The sequence below is a fragment of the Moschus berezovskii genome, chromosome 2 (genome assembly GCF_049115385.1).
Source record: "Moschus berezovskii isolate FMDL1 chromosome 2, NW_MosBer_1.0, whole genome shotgun sequence".
Taxonomy (NCBI): Eukaryota; Metazoa; Chordata; class Mammalia; order Artiodactyla; family Moschidae; genus Moschus; species Moschus berezovskii.
This window is the reverse complement of record NC_142461.1, coordinates 20,068,781-20,090,041: the sequence shown is the minus strand read 5'-3', so window position 1 is coordinate 20,090,041 and position 21,261 is coordinate 20,068,781. Positions and strand designations below refer to the sequence as shown.

The 21,261-nt window shown below is 41.2% G+C and overlaps 1 protein-coding gene across 2 annotated transcripts in view; it reads left to right on the top strand.

Moving 5' to 3' along the window:
• Positions 1-3,915: 3,915 nt before the first annotated feature.
• DAW1 (dynein assembly factor with WD repeats 1) overlaps positions 3,916-21,261 on the top strand; it is a 36,562-nt gene continuing 19,216 nt past the window's right edge. For both annotated transcript variants that reach the window (XM_055397880.2, XM_055397882.2), the window contains exons 1-6: positions 3,916-4,037; positions 9,439-9,511; positions 11,379-11,523; positions 13,571-13,629; positions 16,495-16,617; positions 20,669-20,768. In XM_055397880.2, the coding sequence (XP_055253855.2) occupies positions 3,920-4,037; positions 9,439-9,511; positions 11,379-11,523; positions 13,571-13,629; positions 16,495-16,617; positions 20,669-20,768 (618 nt within the window). In that variant the 5' untranslated portion in view covers positions 3,916-3,919. The remainder of the gene's footprint in view (positions 4,038-9,438; positions 9,512-11,378; positions 11,524-13,570; positions 13,630-16,494; positions 16,618-20,668; positions 20,769-21,261) is intronic.

Below are 21,261 nucleotides of genomic sequence, written 5' to 3'. Positions count from 1 at the left end.
GTCAGAATAATGCAAAAGATCATAAGTAGTAAAGCATCAGTTCAGTTCAGTCGCTCAGTCGTGTCTGACTCTCCGTGACCCCATGAATCACAGCACGCCAGGCCTCCCTGTCCATCACCAACTCCCGGAGTACACTCAAACTCACGTCCACAGAGTCGGTGATGCCATCCAGCCATCTCATCCTCGGTCGTCCCCTTCTCCACCCGCCCCAACCTTTCCCAGCATCAGAGTCTTTTCCAGTGAGTCAACTCGTCGCATGAGGTGGCCAAAGTATTGCAGTTTCAGCTTTAGCATCAGTCCTTCCAATGAACACCCAGGATTGATCTTCTTTAGAATGGACTGGTTGGATCTCCTTGCAGTATAAGGGACTCTCAAGAGTCTTCTCCAACACCACAGTTTAAAAGCATCGATTCTTCGGTGATCAGATTTCTTCACAGTCCAACTCTCACATCCATACATGACCATGGGAAAAACCATTGCCTTGACTAGACGGACCTTGGTTGGCAAAGTAATGTCTCTGCTTTTTAATATACTATCAAGGTTGGTCATAACTTTCCTTCCAAGGAGTAAGCGTCTTTTAATTTCATGGCTGCAATCAGCATCCACAGTGATTTTGGAGCCCAAAAAAATAAAGTCTGACACTGTTTCCACTGTTTTTCCATCTATTTCCCATGAAGTGATGGGACCAGATGCCATGATCTTTGTTTTCTGAATGTTGAGCTTCAAGCCAACCTTTTCACTCTCCTCTTTCACTTTCATCAAGAGGCTTTTGAGTTCCTCTTCACTTTCTGCCATAAGGGTAGTGTTATCTGCATATCTGAGGTTATTGATATTTCTCCCGGCAATCTTGATTCCAGAACAAGTAGTAAAGCATACCTGTTGTTAAATATCATACGAAAGACTCCAAATTGAATGTAAGTGATTGCCAGAGTAATTTTTGATCTAGATGATCAGTTTCAATAGGAACAATATGGATACATTCTTTCCCCAATTTGAAACACACAATCATAGGATAATAAATGCTTATTGTGATCATTACCATCCTTGATAGTTATGAAATGTTTCTGATTGAGCCAGACTCAGCTAGAACAACTCTGTTATTCAGAACCTGTGATCATTCCTGTCATTCCAATGAGGAAACTGAAGCCGTAGGGATTATGGACCATGCCCAAGAGCACACAGCTGGTAGATGGCAGAACGAGGCTTCCAGTCAAGCAGTTCATGCTAAGGAATTACAACTAGCTGCAAAGCTTTGTAAATCGGCCCTGCTGGTATGCCTGCACTTCTCAGTAGTAGCCCATCTGTGAATGTCAGTGTGGTCTCACCTAGAGACGTGCCCCTCTCCATAAATGCAATAGTTTCAAACCCATTTGAGGTCTGAGTCTTAGTATGAAGGAATCCCCTGAAGTATTTTTTTGAGAATTAGATTCCTTTGTAATTGGAACATGCGTGGAACTCACAGGTCCTCAATACTCACTGATTGAATGATAAAATTAGCAGACCTCATCCCCAGCAGTTTTCTGGTCTTAGGAAAGATCAGATGCTTTGACCGTCCCTTCAGTGGGATGGAGGCTAAATGGGAGCAAAATAAAAAGGGATGAGTGCTCAGTGTGTTTGTACCCTGAAGTAGTTCCTTGCTTGGGGGTCTGCTGGGACAGACCATTATTAACTGGGCTGCACAGCTGACCTCTACTGCCAGGCTCTGATCTTCTGAAGGGATTGTCTTTCTCTCCAGAAGGGAAATGCACTTCTCTTTTTAACCTGCCACTCTCAATGAGGACTAGTGATGCAGTTTTTCACTTATGCCATGACTTTCCAAGATAGACACAGTCAAATGGGAACCACCAAGCCCACTGTAGCTGGAACCCTTCCTGCCCCATCTGTCCCTCATCAGTGCTGAATCTGGATCCTGCAGACCGACCGCTGCCTCCCTCCCTTCATCCTTCTCCCCCTCTCCCATCTGTAGGGATCACCTGCTCCCCACCTTCCTTCCCAGGTAAATTCCTCTCTAGCCCTCTGTGATCTCCATCGGTCCCTCTCAGTGTCCTGGAGCATCTGAAACCCAAGTATGCGAAGCATTGCCTCTCTTCCCATGTTGTTTCTGGGTCTTATTCACATCTTCTGAGGAACCAGTTTACTGTCCCTGACAATCAGGGAAGATGGTTTAGAATACAAAACAGGCCTGATGGCAGGAGGAGGGTGTCCAGTTTCACTCAGACCTGGCTGAGCCAATGTAACCTACTATACTAGTGCAGTGGCTTTCAGACTTCATCACTCATCAGCATCACCAGGAAAGCTAATCTAAACACAAACTGCTGGGCCTCACCACTAGGACTTCTGATTCTGTAGGTAGTGTCAGGTAGGGCAAAAATGTGCATTTCTAACAGGTTCCCAGGTAATGCTGATGCCACCACTAGTCCAGGGACATACTGTGAGAGCTGAATTTCAGGGTGGCTTCAATGCGTTGGACTGCAGTGGTTTGCGGGAATATAATTATTATCACTGACTTTTCAGTTTCTGATAGGTCAAGGCAGCTGTCAGTGGGAAGAAACCCAGAGTTTAATATTGCATTTATACGTACAAGTCCATACGTGTGGCGATTGCTGATCTAGAGGGTCAATGGTCAGATCAGCACAGAATACCATGAATTGATGAAAAGTGTTCTACAACTTTTAATTGTTATTTTTCAGTCGCCAAATCCTGTCCGACTTCTTTGCAACCCAGGGACAACAGCCCTCCGGGTTCTTTTGTCCATGGGGTTCTCCAGGCAAGAATACTGGAATGGGTTGCCATTTCCTTCTCCAAGGGATCTTCCTGGATCTGGGGCCAAACCTGCATCTCCTGCATTTGCAGGCAGATTCTTTACCACCAAGCGTCAGGGAAGCCCACAACTTTTAGGGAGGCCTCTAAAGCATTGGAGAAGGAAATGGCAACCCACTCCAGCGTTCTTGCCTGGAGAATCCCAGGGAAGGCGGAGCCTGGTGGGCTGCCGTCTATGGGGTCATACAGAGTCGGACAGAACTGAAGCGACTTAGCAGCAGCAGCAGCAGCTAAAGCCCTGTTAGAGTCTTACGAGGTTCTCTGAACACTAAGATGAGCACTCATCATCATCACCAGGACAATATAGGGGTTTTATTTATGTAAATTTCTGTATATCATTCACAACTAATGGCTCTGATCTAGGGGTGACCTTTAGGATTGATTGGTTTGATCTCCTTGAAGTCCAAGGGACTCTCAAGAGTCTTCTCCAGCACCACAGTTCAAAAGCATCAATTCTTCCATGCTCAGCTTTCTCTGTGGTCCAGCTCTCACATCCATACATGACTACTGGAAAAACCATAGCTTTGGCTACACGGACCTCTGTCGGCAAACTGAGGTCTGCTTTTTAATACGTTTTCTAGGACTGTGAGTTAGCGCAGTATGTGGCAGTGACCCGAAACGTAGGCGATCACGCTGAGGTCATTTTTCTTTTGCGGGGGCAGGGACATGAGGGGCCAGGAATGGTAAGCGGGAGTTTACTCCCACCCTCCGGATTAGAAAGTCAGTGGGTTAAACCTCGTGTGGCCCAGGCTGCAACTGAGGCCCGTGGTCCCCGGCCGCGCTTCGCCCCTGTGAGATTACCCTGACTGAAGACACCAGGGGAGCTCGTCCCATCCACCTCGTACACCTGCACCAAGAGGTGCAGATTCGGGAGAAGGCGGTGCGGGCGGGAGCGTCCTCCCTGCACGGCACCCTGGACCCCCTGTCCCGCCCCGGGAACCCCCAGGCAGATGCGGGCGGCGGAGGGGGCAGGGTGCGCTCTGCGCCCGCGCGTCTCCGGGACCTCCCAGCCAATCCCCCGACGCCTGAGCGGCAGGATGAGCCCCAGCAGCCAGAGCTCCAAGCCCCGCGTCCCGGGAGCGTGCAGTGGCCCCCGCGCATGCGCGCCGGAGCTGCCCGCTGTTTGGACGTTTCCATGGCGACCAAGTCGGTTGGCTGGTGGTCCCCTAGCGAGAAAATGAAGCTCAAGAGCCTCCTGCTCCGGTATTACCCGCCAGGTACGGGCCGGTCCCCCTTTGCTTTCACGTGAAGGTCTGCACCGGGAGGGTCTGGGGCAGAGGAAAAGTGCTGGGGCCCCAGCGGTGGAGTCCAGAGCGGGTGATCCCTAGGGAAGCCTGGTGCTTCCTAACTTGCGCTCTTCATTGCTGCTTCGGACGCTGTTGTCGGTTTCGCAAAACTTAAGAAAAAAAAAAAAGACTTTTTTTTTTTTTTTTTTTTTAAGGAAGTCCTTAAACTTTTAAATGGCTGAGTTGTAATGCTTTCTGGTTACTTAGGGACGAAGTGGAAGGGGAGGGAGAGGGGGTGATTAGTGATGGTGTGGAATATTGTTTCTGGAAGGGAAGACGCTGACAAGGGTCACATTGTCTTTTATTTTAAAGGCACCAGAATGATCAAGTCAAGGTTTGTTGAGTATGGGAAGAAAAATGCATACTTAAAAAGCATATTACCTTAGTGACTGAATTCCAGACTGTACATATCAATCCATCAACACTTACTGAAGCCCTGCCAGGTGGCTCAGATGGTAAAGAATCTGCCTGCAATATGGGAGACCTGGGTTCGATCCCGGGGAGAAGGGAATGGCAACCCACTCCAGTGTTCTTGCCTGGAGAATTCCATGGCGGGCTATTGTAGGTGGGGTGGCAAGGAGTCTGACAGGACTGAATGACTAAGGCTTTCACTTTACTGTGTATACTTTGTACTCTTGCAACATGGGGCTTTAAGTTCCAGTGAGCTCAGGAACTGTGAAATAAACCCAGAGAAGGCTAGAATGCTCTAGTTTTAGAGTAGGGCATTGCTTCTTGATCTTTTGGCTAAAATCAGGTGTAGAGTAGGACACTCTCTCCTCGTCCTCTTGACCTTTAGAGGATAAGTGAAGTCCACTGGTCATACAGATTGACAAGCATAGAAATAGGAGCAGAATTCTTGGCTTCTAATATGGAACTCACATTGAAACTAAAAATATAAAGCAAAAAGTCCTCAAAACTTGCCACAAGGCAGTAGAAGACAAAATACACTTGCTCAATGAAAAGTCTGAACAAACACTATCTTTAAAGATGTCAAATGGGGGGTGATATCACTTTGGACTGGTTTGATTTAGGATAACTTTGGGAGGGGTGGGACTTGAAGAATTTAGCACTGAATATCTCACCGTTCACAGTAATGCATCCAACTGCTTACTCACAATCTCCATGAAGATGTCTAATAGGCACAGACCTCATGGGTCATTTTCTCCAGCCCCCTCCTAGTCATGTAGCTCTTTCAGGCTGGGCCCAGTCCATGGATGGCATCACCACCCCATCCACTTTTTCTGGCAGAAACCTCAGCCATCCTTTATTTCTCTCTTGTGATTCACTGACCCTCTCTGCACTCGCGTATCCAGTTCATTGACAAATGCTGTAAGCTCTACTTTCAAAGTACTTTGTGAGTCTATCACATTCTTCTCATTTCCTTGGCACAGCTTTCTTGACCCCACACACCTTCCTGCTTTCACCTCTATCCCTATCTCCATCTCACCCACCATCGCTTCTACTTCCTCCATCCCTGGGCTTGTCAACTGGATTCCTGGTTTAACTCCATCCTCTACAGTCTGTATGTCACTAACAGCCAGTGGAATCTGGACTCAGATCTGCAGTAGTTTTTCATCATGTTCAAAATAAGATCCATACTCTGTAGAATTTAGCTTACACTCACTACACTTCAGATTTCTTTGAATGCTTTTCCAAGACTTCATGGAGGGAAGATTTCACTCATCAGTCTCTCTTTCTGGACTCAGACATCCCTAGACTTTGGCCACTTTTCTTGATTTGGTCTTGGTCAGTGTCACCTACTCAGAGACCTTCCATTATCCCTATTCAAAGAAGCCCTTCCCCTCATTGATCTTACTCTCAACCATTTTGTTTATTGTCTTTTATTATATTTATCAAAGTACACTTATTGTCTGTGCTTTGAATGACTCCCTCTTTCCCATAAATGTAAGCTCCATGAGAACTGAGATCTCGTCTCTTCTTCAGCTGTAAAAGAGACTCTGGCATATAGGAGGCCCTCAGTGTTTATTGAGTGAGTTTATTAGTAAGTGAATGTGTATGATAAATGAGGTTGATCCAGACATAGAACTTGTGATTTTAAAATAAATGTTTAAAAACTCAGGAGATCCTCCTTCTGTCTCCCTGCATGAGTGCAACTTTGACATGAAGCTAGTAGAAAGTTTGTAGTAAGGACACTCAGTTTTTTTCCCCTCTTAAATTTCCAATTAAAATTAATTAAAAGAATAACTGGATATCAACATGTGAAAATGTGGAACTTGAGGATTTGTTTGGTTTTGATTTGTTTGGCATCAGTCAGGTGGTGGTAATAACACTTATCCTATATGTGTACTGACTCCCTTTAGCTAGTCTCTCAAGTCTATCTTGGGAGTGAACCTCCTTGAAAAGAATGTTGTCCCCGATTTCTCTTCTCCCTTTTGTCTCAAATGCACTCCTATCATGGTCTCACCCTCACTGATCCACTGAAACTTCAAGATCCTCAGTGACCACCTCCAATAATGCTGAATCCGCTGGCCATGTCCCGTCTCAGTCTTTGTCTTTTCTGACCGGGCAGGAGCACTTGATCCATTGGCTCACCCTGCCCTCCTGTGACTTCCAGGACACACATTCCATGTTTTCTTCTGCCTCATTGTCAGTCCTGAGTCTATCTTGTTAGCTTGTCCTCTTCTTTCTGATCCTAATGTTGGAGTGTCCCTGCGTTCTGTCCTTGGACTTCTCTCCGTCCGTCCGTGATTGTGCTCAGTCATGTCGGACTCTTTGTGACTCTTCAGACTGTAGCCCACCAGGCTCTTCTGTCCATGGAATTTCCCAGGCAAGTATACTGGAGTGGGTGGCATTTCCTCCTCCAGGGAAATCTTCTCAGCCTAGAGATTGAACCCACATCTCCTGTGTCTCCTGCATTGCAGGTAGATTCTTTATCTGCTGAGCCATCGGGGACTTCTCTAACTCTATTCATTTGCTGGATGATCTCATCTATTCTCAAGGCTTCAAAACCATCCTGAGTAGTCCTAAGTATCTGACTGCCTGCCTGGTTCTTCATTCAGATGTCCAACATACATCTCACATGGGGCCTCTGATAGTCTACCTCCTGTCAGTCAATGGATGCTCCATTCCTCCACTTACTTCTGCCAAGACCTTAGACTTGTCTTTTTCTTCTCTCTTGCTCATTCCATGTTTGGTCCAGGGACAAACCCTGCCAGTTCACCTTCAAAATATATACAGAGTTCAACAACTTCTCTCCAGAATCATGGCCACCATTCTCTTTATTGCTGGAGGCTCTATACTTGCTCCACTTCTGTGGAAGTGAGTCTGTTAAAGCATAAATCTGATTATGTCACCATTCTTCAGCCCTTCAGTGGCTTTCATTTCTTTTAAAGTGAAAGATCCATGATGCCCAAGACCATATAGGATCCACCCCCTTTGGCCTCTCTGACTTTACTCCCCCTCCAGCAGCACTTCTCTGCTTCGTGTTCCTTGGGTGGGCCAAGCATGCCCCCAGTTAGGGTCTCTGCAGTTGCTGGCCTTTTTGCTTGGAATAATCTTCCCCTGAATATTGTTACTTTTAGCTTCTTTAGCTTTTTTTTTAAATAAAACGTAAGTAAAGTGAATAAAGTGAAGCCCCCTCCTTCCTAGAATTTGCAACTTCTCCTCATGGTATTCCAGGACCCTCTTCCTTGCTTTGTCTTTTCTTAGCATTATCTCAATTCAACCAAAATAAATTTTACTTATCTTGCTTAGTCTCCCCAACTAGAATATCAACTTCATGAGGGCAAGGACTTTGCTAATTTCACTTACAATGGTATCTGTAAGATACCTCTAAATGAGCCTCTAGTGGAGCTGGGTGCATAAATGAGTGCTCACATATTTGTTAAATAAATGAACGGTTTAAATAAGATGATGTGGGTTAAGCAGAATGTGTAGAATCCGCCTTGAAATGCCAGTGGGTCAGACTCTGAATCCAGAATTCTAAAAGCAAGTAAACTCAAGTAAAGCTTTAGACTCATGGTTGTGACTATTGCCGTAATGGTTATCTTAGAATAAATAAGATCATCTGACTTAACACGTTAGATACTTAAATTCTGATCTTTGGTAAGCCACATGATATTGCAAGTTTCTGAGGTACTACTGAATAGCAGGTGGGTGTTAAATAACATTATCAAATAGGAAAAGTATGGCTCACCACTGAATCATTTCATGTTACCTTTATCCCTTCTGTGTATAAAGCAATGATGTCTCACCTCCTAATCTTTTAATTTCAGTCCTCCCACCCTCTTTTGAATAGCATATAGGTCAGGAGCATTCTTTTGTTGGCATCCAGTGAATAATTCCTCTCCCTAACCTAGATTCCCAAAGACTAAAGGAATGTAGCAGTAATATGGGTAATCAAACTTGGGGCTTTCCCTTTTTATTTTTTATCCTTCAGAATCTCTTTGCTTTGTCAAGAGTAGGTGTTGAATACATGCTTTTCAATTGACTCAGTTATGACAATCTTTGTCGTTTATTTATGGAATAAATGTGGGCCCCTTGTTCTTTGGCCAGGAGAAGGATCTAAATAAGCGGCAGGATGAACTGGTTGGTATTTTGTGCACTTTAAAGGTTTGTGTTGATTGAATATGAGCTTGGTAAGCAATACTATTTTACCTTTCGAAGCTTGGCCTTTTGGTACATAGCAGATTTGGGGAGGGGTGATCATCTTCTTACCCAGGTGTTTTGGAAATCACACATTACCTATGGTTCACAGCCAGGAGAAGATCAAGAATATTAAGATACCGTGAGAAACAATCTCTGACGAACAACATGTATTCCTGGAAACATCTTTATCTATTTTCTGCTTATGCTTTTCATTGCACATGTCACAGCCTCTTGCTTGTATTGGAGTTCAGTGAGCATACTGCCTTAATGTCTGGTCACAGTGAAGCAATCATATAAATGTACATGTTTCAGATTTTGCACTCTATTTTCTAGATTCATTTTTACAGAAACCCAACTAATTTTTAGTAGTTGGCATACAAATGTTTAACATTTTTCATCTTATTAAAAATAAGATAATTGTGAATAAGGAAAACAATTTTGCTAATTTACTTGCTAGATTTTGAAAATGCATCTATTTAGGAAAATGGATTATGCTGTGTGGGCTCTGAAGTGCTAGTTCTTTCCAACCTTTCTCTGAGTTATGAGTGATTATATTACTTAATGTTACATTACTTATTTACTCAATTATTTATTGAATATATGCATATGTTTTATGTTGAAAAATTTCAAAAGTGGAAAAAAAGAAAAAATTGTATCTAAGTAGGTTAACTTTTGGCCTAGGCTGTCATTGTAGTGTTTTATAATATATTTGTTTATTTTTTAGGAATTATGTTGGAATATGAAAAAAGTGGACAATTAAAGACCAAATCCATAGACTTGCTTGATCTTGATCCCAGGTAAGATAGCTATATAATGCAGCATGTATTTCATATCCAAAATGACTATTGGGAAACCCTGACATAAGATAGTGTGTAGATAAGCTCATAAAACTACAGACAATACATTACTAAAAAAATTGTTCTGGGTGTATTATTTCTTGTTTGTTTCAGTGAATTTATATTAGTGTCTTGCTGAATGGGCTTCTGGGTAAATGCAATGTAAATGCAAATGCTTGCTATGTAGGAGACACAGGAGATGTGGGTTCGATCCTTGGGTTGGGAAGATCCCCTGGAGGAGGGAATAGCAATCCACCCCAGTATTCTTGTCCGGGAAATCCCATGGGCAGAGGAGCCTGACGGACTACTGTCCATGGGGTTCCAAAAAGTTGAACATGACTGAAGTGACCAAACACGGCTCTTGCTGAATTGAGGAGGGCGTGGGAAGAGGATTATCAGTATGTCCTTTTCTTCTTCCCAAACCAACCTTATTTAAAAAAATAAACCTTTTGGTTTGAAAATCTGTTTTGATTCATAATATTTGTTGACAATCTTCCCAAGAGGTTTGATTATCTTCTGAATTCTTATGCAGATCTAACTCTGTTGACCCCTGAGTTTTTCAAAGTCATTGTTAGGAACCATCTCTGAATTCCAAATATTCACTCTTATTCTGAAAGACTGTATTGCTTGAGAGCTGGCACCATATCTTGGACACTCCCTGAGCCAAACTTATGGCAAGTAATCAATGTTAGTTTAATGAAGGGTCTCCTAGTTCAGCGCCTTGCGCAAACCTGGAGCTCAGGACATGTTTATTTATGAAAAGGAGGATGCCTATTAGATTATGCATTTCTGCAAGGCAGATGCTGAGACAGAGTAGGTGAGTACAAGGTTGTTGGGAGGTGACCCCTGGGACAGATCAGAGAATGAGGTGGAGTTGGACAGAAGGGGAAATAGCCAGGCTCCCAGGGCAGAAGTGGCCAGGCTCTTGTGTGGCCCTCTTGCTTAGCCAGGGGCTGAAAGCTGCAAAGAAGAGCAAGCCCTGGGCTCAAACTCTGATGTGAATCCTGAAGGAGCTGCAGCTGGAGGCCGTTGGCCAACCTCTCCCACAGCAGCCCGGTCCATGAATCCTTTCTCGATTCGGAGATGTGTTTTGCAAAATGACCCTATTCTGGATGTTTTGTGGTATACAAAAGTTAATATTTGTATTGAGTTAATATTCTGAACTAGCAAAATTTACTAGAATTGCTGCAGATTATTTGAATGCTGGGGAAACTTGCATCTGTATTTTTCACACTGGTTCTCTTTCAGGGAGATAATGTTATAGCTTTAAGAAATTAATAATCATGATAGTTCTTTGAATGTCTGTTTTGGTGAGGTACTTTCTCTTTCCCCCCAAATACAGCAAATCGAAACTTTCTGAACCTCAGTTTCTTCATCCCCAAAATAGTTATGAAAAACATTAAATTTTAGAGCGTTGTTATAGGATTAAATGGGAGAGCATAGGTAACATGGAAAGTAAAGTAGGATTGGGCAACTTTAATATATATTTATTAAAAGAAAAGAGAAACAGAAAAAAATGAAAGAGCTCTTGTTCAGAAGCAGCACTTGGCCTTCTTAGATGAGTAAATCAGAATCTTTGCACACCTTCCTCGAGAGAAGTCTCAGGTAATGGAAAGGCATTGAAGAGAACCCAGGCAGCTTTCATTCGTGCCAAGATGCTCTTTACTGATTTCTATGAAATCTCTGGAAATCTCTCGGTAAACATGATGATGCTGTCAACAATTTATAAATCTTGAACTTCATAAAGCAATGCAATCCTTCATGTAGTGAATATATATGCAATTTCTGACATAGAAAAAAGTAACTTTTTTGTTTTGGTGAATTTCAGTACAGATGTCAGTGCATTAGTAAAAGAGATACAGAAAGCAGAACCTCTCATCACGGCTTCACGATCAGACCAGGTCAAACTTTTAATACAGAGATTACAAAATAAACTCGAACAGCACAGCAACCACAAATTCTATCTTTTTAAGGTAATGCATGTTTAAAGATACTAAGTAGAAGAACTTCAATGAATTACTTAACTCTACTAATCTCTGATGCTGGGAGGGATTGGGGGCAGGAGGAGAAGGGGACGACAGAGAATGAGATGGCTGGATGGCATCACCGACTCGATGGGCATGAGTTTGAGTGAACTCCGGGAGTTGGTGATGGACAGGGAGGCCTGGCATGCTGTGATTCATGGGGTTGCAAAGAGTTGGACATGACTGAGTGACTGAACTGACTGACTGACTGACTGACTAATCTAAAATTAAATATAAATCATGTTTTCTTTCAGGTCTTCCACATTTTTGCCAAGACTAAATCTTAAATGTTTGTTGAATGAATGAATAAAATTCAAAAATTGGTTTCTTGACAGGTTCAATAAAGATTTGCACTAGTAACTTTAACTTTTCTTTATAATGATAAGTCTAAAGAATAATCATTAAAGTAACTATAAGTTATTGAATAATTAAATTTTTTTTCCAGTTGGAGTACTATTAAGGTGTATTTCATGGTGTATCAACATTTCAAATTTTCTGTTTCCATGTGAACTAAACTATATTTCAGTAAACTATTTATTGATATTGATTGTGTAATAATTTTAATCCCATAAAGATATTTATTTTCATCTATAATCTTGGCAAATAAAATAAATGTCATGTATTACTTCAATAACAGCTTTCATTTTTCTTTATTATTTAACATTTAATATTTTATTATAGAAATGATTTATTTACACTGATTTTATTTTTTATGACTTATATATGTTATTTATATACTCAGCCTATCTTGTCTGATGTGAAGTATTCAACAATTTTCTGTATTCCTTCTTTCAACTTACTGAAAGATGGTCATTCTTGTAATAATTCTTTCTCCAGCAGGTGGCACTATTTTACTTCAAATATGAACTCTATAACAGACCTTGTAATTTATCTTCCAAAGGGAATATTTTGATAGTGAAGAAGGACACTATTAATAGTTACACTCTGGCAGTAGACATAATTAGGACTGCCCCAGTCTAGCCAGTCATTCTACCTGGAAACAGATGGTCCAATTTAGGTATATTCATTCAATAAATATAAAGCATCCACTATGTGGAGAAGGCAATGGCAAGCCACTCCAGTACTCTTGCCTAGAAAATCGCATGGACAGAGGAGCCTGGTAGGCTGCAGTCCATGGGGTCGCTACTAGTCGGACACGACTGAGCGACTTCACTTTCACTTTTCACTTTCACACATTGGAGGAGGAAATGGCAACCTACTCCAGTGTTCTTGCCTGGAGAATCCCAGGGACGGCAGAGCCTGGTCGGCTGCCGTCTATGGGGTCGCACAGAGTCGGACACGACTGAAGCGACTTAGCAGCAGCAGCAGCATGTGCTAGATAACATAGGGATAGAAATATAAATTCCATGACATATCCTGACTCTAAAGAAGCTTTAAGATTCAAAAAGTAATAATTCATTGTTAATCTGTATTTGAAACATCTATGGTTTATTTCTTGTATATACTGTTTATGCATATATGCAAGCCATGTACAATACGTGAAAGAGAACATAAATTGGTGAAAAGACCCTGGTGCTGGGAAAGATTGAGGGCAGGAGCAGAAGAGGGCAACAGAGGATGAGATGGTTGGACGGCAACACTGACTCAAACGACATCAGTTCAAGCAAACTCTGGGAGCTGGTGAAGCACAGGGAAGCCTGGCGTGCTATAGTCCATGGGGTCGCAGAGTCAGACATGACTGAGCAACTGAACAGCAACAGCTATTTGTATATCAGAGCTATAATCTATCTAAAGGCAAATTGATAGAAAACATAGATTTGCTCATGCTTCTGTAGTTATATGTAACCTCCAGATGTGTTATTGGTCTTAACAGAAAGTCCTATGTGTTTTCTTCCTTTGTTCAAATATTGGATACTATCCATTTATTATATATAATTAAGATGCATTTGAACGTCTTCATTGGTTGGAAGTTAAAATGAATGGGCTGAGTAATTTTGTTCGAGTTTGAAATGAATGGTGTTTTCTTTTATTGAAGGTTCTCAGAGCACACATACTGCCACTGACTAACGTCGCACTTAATAAATCAGGCTCATGGTAAGGTCCTCTGTTTATTCAGAAAAAATTTATTGGACTTTATTTTCTTAGAGCAGCTTTAGTTTCACAGCAAAATTGAGCAGAAGGTGCAGAGATTTCCTATCTATGAATAACTTCTGCATGCATCCCCACCCCCCGGCAGCTTCTGTCACTGTCACTGTCTCCCACAGAGACCTACATCTGTTGCAGCTATTGAACTGTATTGACACATCATTATCACTCAAAGTTCATAGTACACGTTAGGGCTCACTCTTGGTTTTGTACATTCCATGGGTTGGCAGCTGTATAGCGGCATCTGTACAGTGCTGTGTTATCACACAGAGCAGTCTCACTGTCCTAAAATCTTCTGTACACTGCTTATTAACTTCTGTGTGTATGTCTATTTCTGTTTTAATTTCTAATTTTTAACAACCAAGGGATACAACCGTTTTTTAAAATAAAAAGTGCCTGCCCATAATGCAAAGAGTTGGACACGACTGAGCGACTGAACTGAACCGAACCCATAATGTGAGGAGGGCATGGCAACCCCCTTCAGCACTCTTGCCTGGAGAATCCCCATGGACAGAGGAGCCTGGCAGGCTACCGTCCATGGGGTCACCAAGAGTCGGACACGACTGAGCAGAGGAGTGCTGGCACCCATGGTGTATGCAACAGGATGATTTGATACATATGCACAGTGAAATGTTTACGACAGTCAAGGTTATTAACAGCTTATCTCCACAGGGTTGCCGTTTTTGGTGGACCTGAAATTTATTCTGTCAGGGTGTTCCCAGTATTCACTACAGTATTATTAACTGTAGTCATCATGGGTGTACATTAGATCTCTAGACTTCTCCTACATAACTGCAACTTTGTACCCTTTGACCAGTGTTTGCTCATTTCCCCCACCTCCCTTGCCCCTGGTAACTACTGTTCTGCTTCTGTGAGTTCAACTTTTTTGTTGCTATTGTTTAGATTCCACATATAAGTGAGATTATGTGATATTTGTCTGTGTCTGGCTTATTTCACTTAGCATCATGTCCCTCGGGTTTGTCCATGTAGTAGCAAATGGCAGGATCACCTTCTTTCTCAAGGCTGAATGATATTGCATTGTATCTATCGATCTATCTATATATACATACCACATTTTCTTCGCCTACTCATCCTTTGGCAGACACTCAGGTTATTTCCATATCTCAGTCATAGTGAACAATGCTACAGTGAACATGGGAGTACAGGCATTTCTACAAGATCCTGATCCCATTTCCTTCAAATATATGCCCAGAAATGGGATTTCTGGGTCATATGGTAGTTCCAGTTTTATTTATTTTGGTAACCACCATACTGTGTTCCATAATGATCATGCCAATTTACACTCCCCAGGAAGCTACAAGGAAAATACCAAGAAGAGAACGAAAAATATACTGCCTTGTTAGCTTTCCTGTTTAGTTGGATTTTGATAGCAGAATTTGTTTCACCTTTTATCACCACCACTTGACATGAAGACTGGCTTTTCAATGTTGTGTGTTTTTTCTGTACTTGGAAATATTTTTTTTCCTAATGGAATATTTAGGAATAATGAAGATACTATGATTTTAACTCTAGCTATTAGAGAACAATATACTAACAATTCCTGTAGTAGAACAGTAATGTTAAAGGGTTGTTAAATGTTAAACAAATGCTTATTGAACACCTCTTAGTGTGCCAGTCACGTTCCAGGGCCTGGGGGTGATGGTGGTAAACCGCGTGGGTAGAAAGACGAATGTTTATGAGAGAAACAATCTAGGTCTTCAGAGACTAGCTTTCCGCTGATGGGGAATGTAGACTGATCAGTCTCTGCTTTTGGTTGAAGTTGAGGTCCCGGAGTTAGCCAGGGCTGCTGGTCTTGTGGACCATGAGCAGAGTTTGCATTTTCCTCTAGATTACTAGGAAACCATTTGAGGACGTTTAAAAAAGTAAATGCAGTTTATATGAGGAAAATAGATTTGTAAGAACCATGGGTGAGCCACACCCTAATAGAAGATGGTTTTGTTTAGGGAAAACATGGAGTCAATGAAGATGGTGAGACATGACCATCCTAAGGATGTATGCTGAGACTGGGCTAATAGAATGAATTAGCTGATAGCTTGTGTGTGGATGTAAGGGAAAGAGAGGAATCAAACACGAAGCCAAGATCTTATGGTCTGACTGACTGGAAGAATGATGTTATTTATTAAGATATATTAGAGTTTCAGAAAAGCTTACCAATTATTAACATTTTTTAGTTATGCAACTATAGTATAAGAATGATTATTGGAAGGATTACTCTTTATTTAGTAACTCCTTTTTGGGTTTGGGCTGCAACTGAAAAGTTTCCGAGTCAAAGGATTTAGATATTGTCCTCAGTTCAACTCTTTGTTCTGCATACACAATTTCCATTGTAAAAAATGAGATAAACGAGATTATGAGGGCTTCCCTGATAGCTCAGTTGGTAAAGAATCTGCCTGCAATGCAGGAGACCCCAGTTTGATTCCTAGGTCGGGAAGATCCCCTGGAGAAGGGATAAGCTACCCACTCCAGTATTCTGGGCTTCCCTTGTGAATCAGCTGGTAAAGAATCCACTTTCAATGAGGGAGACCTGGGTTTGATCCCTGGGTTGGGAAAATCCCCTGGAGAAGGAAAGTCTACCCACTGCAGAATTCTGACCTGGAGAATTCAATGGACCTCCATGGAGTCGCAAAGAGTTGGACATGACTAAGTCACTTTCACTTAACTCTTTGTTCTGAATACACAGTTTTCATTGTAAGAAGCAAGATAAGCGAGGTTATAGTTTTGCAGGCAAAAACATGAGGTCTGTTAACACACTGCTGGTCTCACCTTGTGTTGTATTTCCACTGCTTGTGTTAGCTTCATCACAGGAAGCTATGATCGGACATGCAAGCTCTGGGACACTGCCTCTGGAGAGGAGCTTCATACCCTGGAGGGTCACAGGAATGTGGTATATGCCATAGCGTTCAACAACCCCTATGGGTAAGAAGATATCCATTCGTTCAGTGATTCCTTATTAATCCACTGGTTCTTTATTCACCTCTCCCTCCATCCAGTGGGGAAGGAAAAAAGGAAGATGAAGAACCAAAAGTTGTTGAATGATGTATGCTATAGTGTGTGCACGCTAAGTCACTTCAGTCATGTTCGACTCTATGTGACCCTACGGACTGCAGCCAGCCAGGCTTCTCCTTCCATGGGATTCTCCAGCCAAGAATACTGGAGTGGGTTACCATGCCCTCCTCCTCCAGGGGATCTTCCCAACCCAGGGATCCAACCCATGTCTCTTGCATTGGCAAGCATGTTCTTTACCACTAACATCACCTGGGAAGCCCAATTCACTCATAAAAAGAAATGAAATTGGGTCATTTGTAGTGATGTGGATGAATCTAGGTCTTCCCAAATGGTGCTAATGGTAAAAAACCTGCCTGTCAATGCAGGAGATGGAAAAGATGCGGGTTCGATCCCTGGGTCAGGAAAATCCCTGAGGATGAGCATGGCAACCCACTCCAGTGTTCTTAATTGGAGAATCCCATGGACAGAGGAGCCTGGCAGGCTATGGCTCATAGGTTTGCAAAGAGTCAGACACGACTGAAGCGAATTAGGATGTTTGCAGGTTTGGATGAACCTAGAGTCTGTCCTACAGAGTGAGGTAAATCAGAAAGAGAAAAACAAATATTGTATATTAAGGCATATATATGAAATCTAGAAAAATGGTATAAATGAACCTATTTGCAGGGCAGGAATAGAGAATGCAGACATATATGGACACCGCGGGAAGGAGAGGATGGGATGATTTGGGAGAGTAGCATTGACACACATGTGTATATGTGTGTGTATAAAATAGATAGCTAGTGTATCAAACAGATAATTAGTGTGATGTATAGCACAGGGAGCTCAGCTCGGTTCCCTGTGGTGACCTAGAGGGGTGGGATGGGGCAGTGGGAGGGAGGCTCAAGAGGGAGATGATATATGTATACATATAGCTGATTCACTTCATTGTACAGCAGAAACTAATTCAACTTTATAAAGCAATTATACTCCAACAATAAAATAAAAAATAAATTTAAATATCTTCTTCAGTGTTCAAAGTAGCTTTGGGATGGGTATTACTGGCCTCATACAACATAGATAAAATTCAGGCACCCCTCCCAGGATCACACAGAAGTAAAGTGGTGAGCTAGCGTTCCCATTGATGCAGGGCTGACTCTCTGCCCTTGGAAGTTCTCTGACCGGAAGATGAACTCTGACCGGAAGTTCCTGCTGATGTTTCTAGCACTGGATCACAAGAGAATACCTGTACATGCATGACACGGTTTGCTTTGTGTAGAAGTTAACTTATAATCTTATCAGGTAGAAAACCATGTATAGTGACACGCTAAATAACAGTACAAAATGCAGTAGAACCTTTTTTAAGCTAACTTCTAGTTAACCCATTCAGTAGATCTTCCCAAGGTCCTCTGTCCTTCTGAATGACATACTACTTATACCTATAGCTGTCTGAATGCCTGCAGCAACTCGTCTACCCGCTAGTACACTTAACTTCCCTTTCCACTGGGGACGTTTTCAGCTTACCAAGAGTTAGTTGTATTTGTCCACAAACCTGCTTGTGGGGGGTTGTGCTTTCAATCTGTAATAATCTAATTTAATTAGATATTGCTTAAGCTAGTGAAATATGTGTGAAATTAAAGCTGTTGTCTCCTATGAAAACATAGATAAGGTAAATATTTGAAAAAATTGTTACTAAATGAAATTGTAGATAAGGCCATTATAAAAATTAGAGAAAACATTGGAAAAGAAAGGACCCTCTTTTCATGTAGTATTAGAGACTACAGAAAACCATGTGGGGGCGCTGAGAACAGAGGAGAGATTCAAGGCATTAGAGTTAGTCTGGATAATAATAAAGCCTGCAGCTGTGCTGAGCACTTATAATTTTCTTTGGGATATGTATTTTGGGCCATTGGACCCCTCACATTTTTGTTTTACAAAAGAAAAGGCTGATGGACTTCAGTACACACAAGTTAACATGTGTATGTTTAAAAAATTAATACATAAAAGAAAAGTCAAGTGATCACTGTGAGAAAATTTGTAACATATGCAACAAAGAGTTATTATGGAGAACATGTAAAGAACTCCTTTACAAATCAGTAGAAACAACACATTAGAAAAATAGTCAAAAAATATGAATAGACATACTTAACAACTAGGTAAATATGAATTTTAAAATTATTTTTATGTTTTGGCCATCTGAATGGCAAAAATTAAGAGGTTAATAAAGTACATGCTGCATTGTTGAAGAGGAACTGAAGAGCCTCTTTGATGAGTGTGAAGGAGAAGAGTGAAAGAGCCAGCTTAAAACTAAATATTAAAAGAACTAAGATCATGCCATCTGGCCCCATTACTTCATGGCAAATAGAAGGGGACAAGGTGGAAGTAGTAACATATTTCCTCTTCTTGGACTCTAAAATCACTGCAGACAGTGATTGCAGCCATGAAATCAGAAGACGTTTGCTTCTTGGCAGGAAAGCAATGATAAACCTAGACAGTGCATTGAAAAGCAGAGACATGACTCTGCTGACAAAGGTCCATATAATCAAGGCTATGGTCTTCCCAGCAGTCATGTATGGCAGTGAGAGCTGCACTGTAAAGAAGGCAGAATGCCAAAGAATTGATGCATTCAAACTGTGGTGCTGGAAAAGACTCCTGAAAGTCCCTTGGACATCAAGGAGATCAAATCAGTCAATCTTAAGGGAAATCAACCCAGAAAATTCATTGGAAGGACTGATGCTGAACCTGAGGCTCCAGTATTTTAATCATCTGATGCAAACAGCTGACTTGCTGAAAAAGCCCCTGAAGCTGGGAAAAATTGAGAGCAAAAGGAGAAGAGAGAATCAGAGGATGACATGGCTGGATGGCATCACCGATGAAATAGACATGAACTTGGGCAAACTTTGGGAGCTGGTGTGGGACAGGGAGGCCAGGCGTGCGGCCATCCATGGGGGTCACAAAGAGTTGGACATGACTGGGCAACTGAACAACAATGTTGTTGAAGTTGGGGTAAGATGAACTTTGCTACACTTCTGAACAGTTAGCTTGCACTGCAAGTGATGGCCCAACTGTGTGAACTTTTGATGACTTGCTATTAGTACGAAAGACAGACAGGGTTCAGGGTAAAGGAAAAGGTGTTAGTTCCCTAGTTGAGGATTGAATAGGCTAATTTACTCTTGTTGGGTGTTGATCAGTAACCCTGATCCACAGTAACTGTGTGAAGCTTCTTGCTTGAAAGGAACTGAAGTCTTTATCCTATTTCCTCTCCAAATCCCCTTTCTTCTTTAAAGACCTTACAGTTGAAATAATACAGATTTTTACTTTCTCAAGGAGACTTTTATTGTCTAACTTCTCAAAACCTTATCTAGCCACATGTTTAATTGGATTTATATCTTTCTATTTTCCTTCTTTCAAATTTGATATTACTGTCTTCAGTATATCTAACAGAGTTTTTCCATATTCCTACAACCATATTACACATGACTAATTTCCACTTGTTAGTAATTTTCTAAACTAAATCATTTACCATATTCATTAATGAAAAAATTGCAGTCTTAAACACAATTTAAATTTAAAATGTAAAATATTTAAAATTGAACACATAAAGAGCTACTATTCAAAAATTAGAATATTGTTTTCCACTGCAACAGATACAGGATTGCTTATTATTTTAGCTTATTTAAAATTTTTTATTTTATATTGGAGTATAGTTAATTTACTGGATTGCTTATTATTTTAAAGGTGAAATAAATTTTTTTGTGGGGATGGGGTGGAGAGGGGCACTTCCCATCCTCAGGACTCCTGAGGGCAAATAAATTACTGAGTAATAAATTACTTATTTTTCAAAATTGATTTTTATTGAAGTATAAAAAGTGAAGTAGATTTCTAAATAGAGATCCATGTATTAATATCTTGTCTTAATTCAGTGTATCAAATACTGTGATTGACTTTGTTCTCAAATTCCATATATATATTTTTTAAATCTTAGTGACAAAATTGCCACTGGGTCCTTTGATAAGACTTGTAAACTATGGAGTGTAGAAACTGGAAAATGTTACCATACCTTTAGGGGTCATACAGCAGAAATAGTGAGTATATTTATTTTATTATATTTTTGTGTTGTCATTCCTTTGGTTTTTGCTTTACTTTTTTATTTTTATCTCTTTCAGTAGATCGTATTTTTTAGAGAAGTTTGAGGTTGACAGAAAAATTGAGTGAAAAGTGCAAAAATTTCCCATGTATTCCTCCCCTTGTCCTCCAAAGCGTGCCCCATTGTCAGCGTTCCCACCAGGGCAGCACATATATTGCAAGTGATGAGTTTACACTGGCGCTTCACATAACTGTTATTTCTTTTTAGGGTTCCATTGCAAAAGTAGCTGTTATACCTTTATAACTAATTTAAAACTCTGTTACTTTAAATTTCTCTATATTATATATGATGGAATTTATATCATTCACAAACCACTCTAGTTTTAATATCTTGCACACACTGTCAAAGATTCATGTCCTGCATTGACTAAAATTAATGGGATAAGTATATGAGTACAATATCCAATCTGATGTCTTTTTCATTGACTTGTC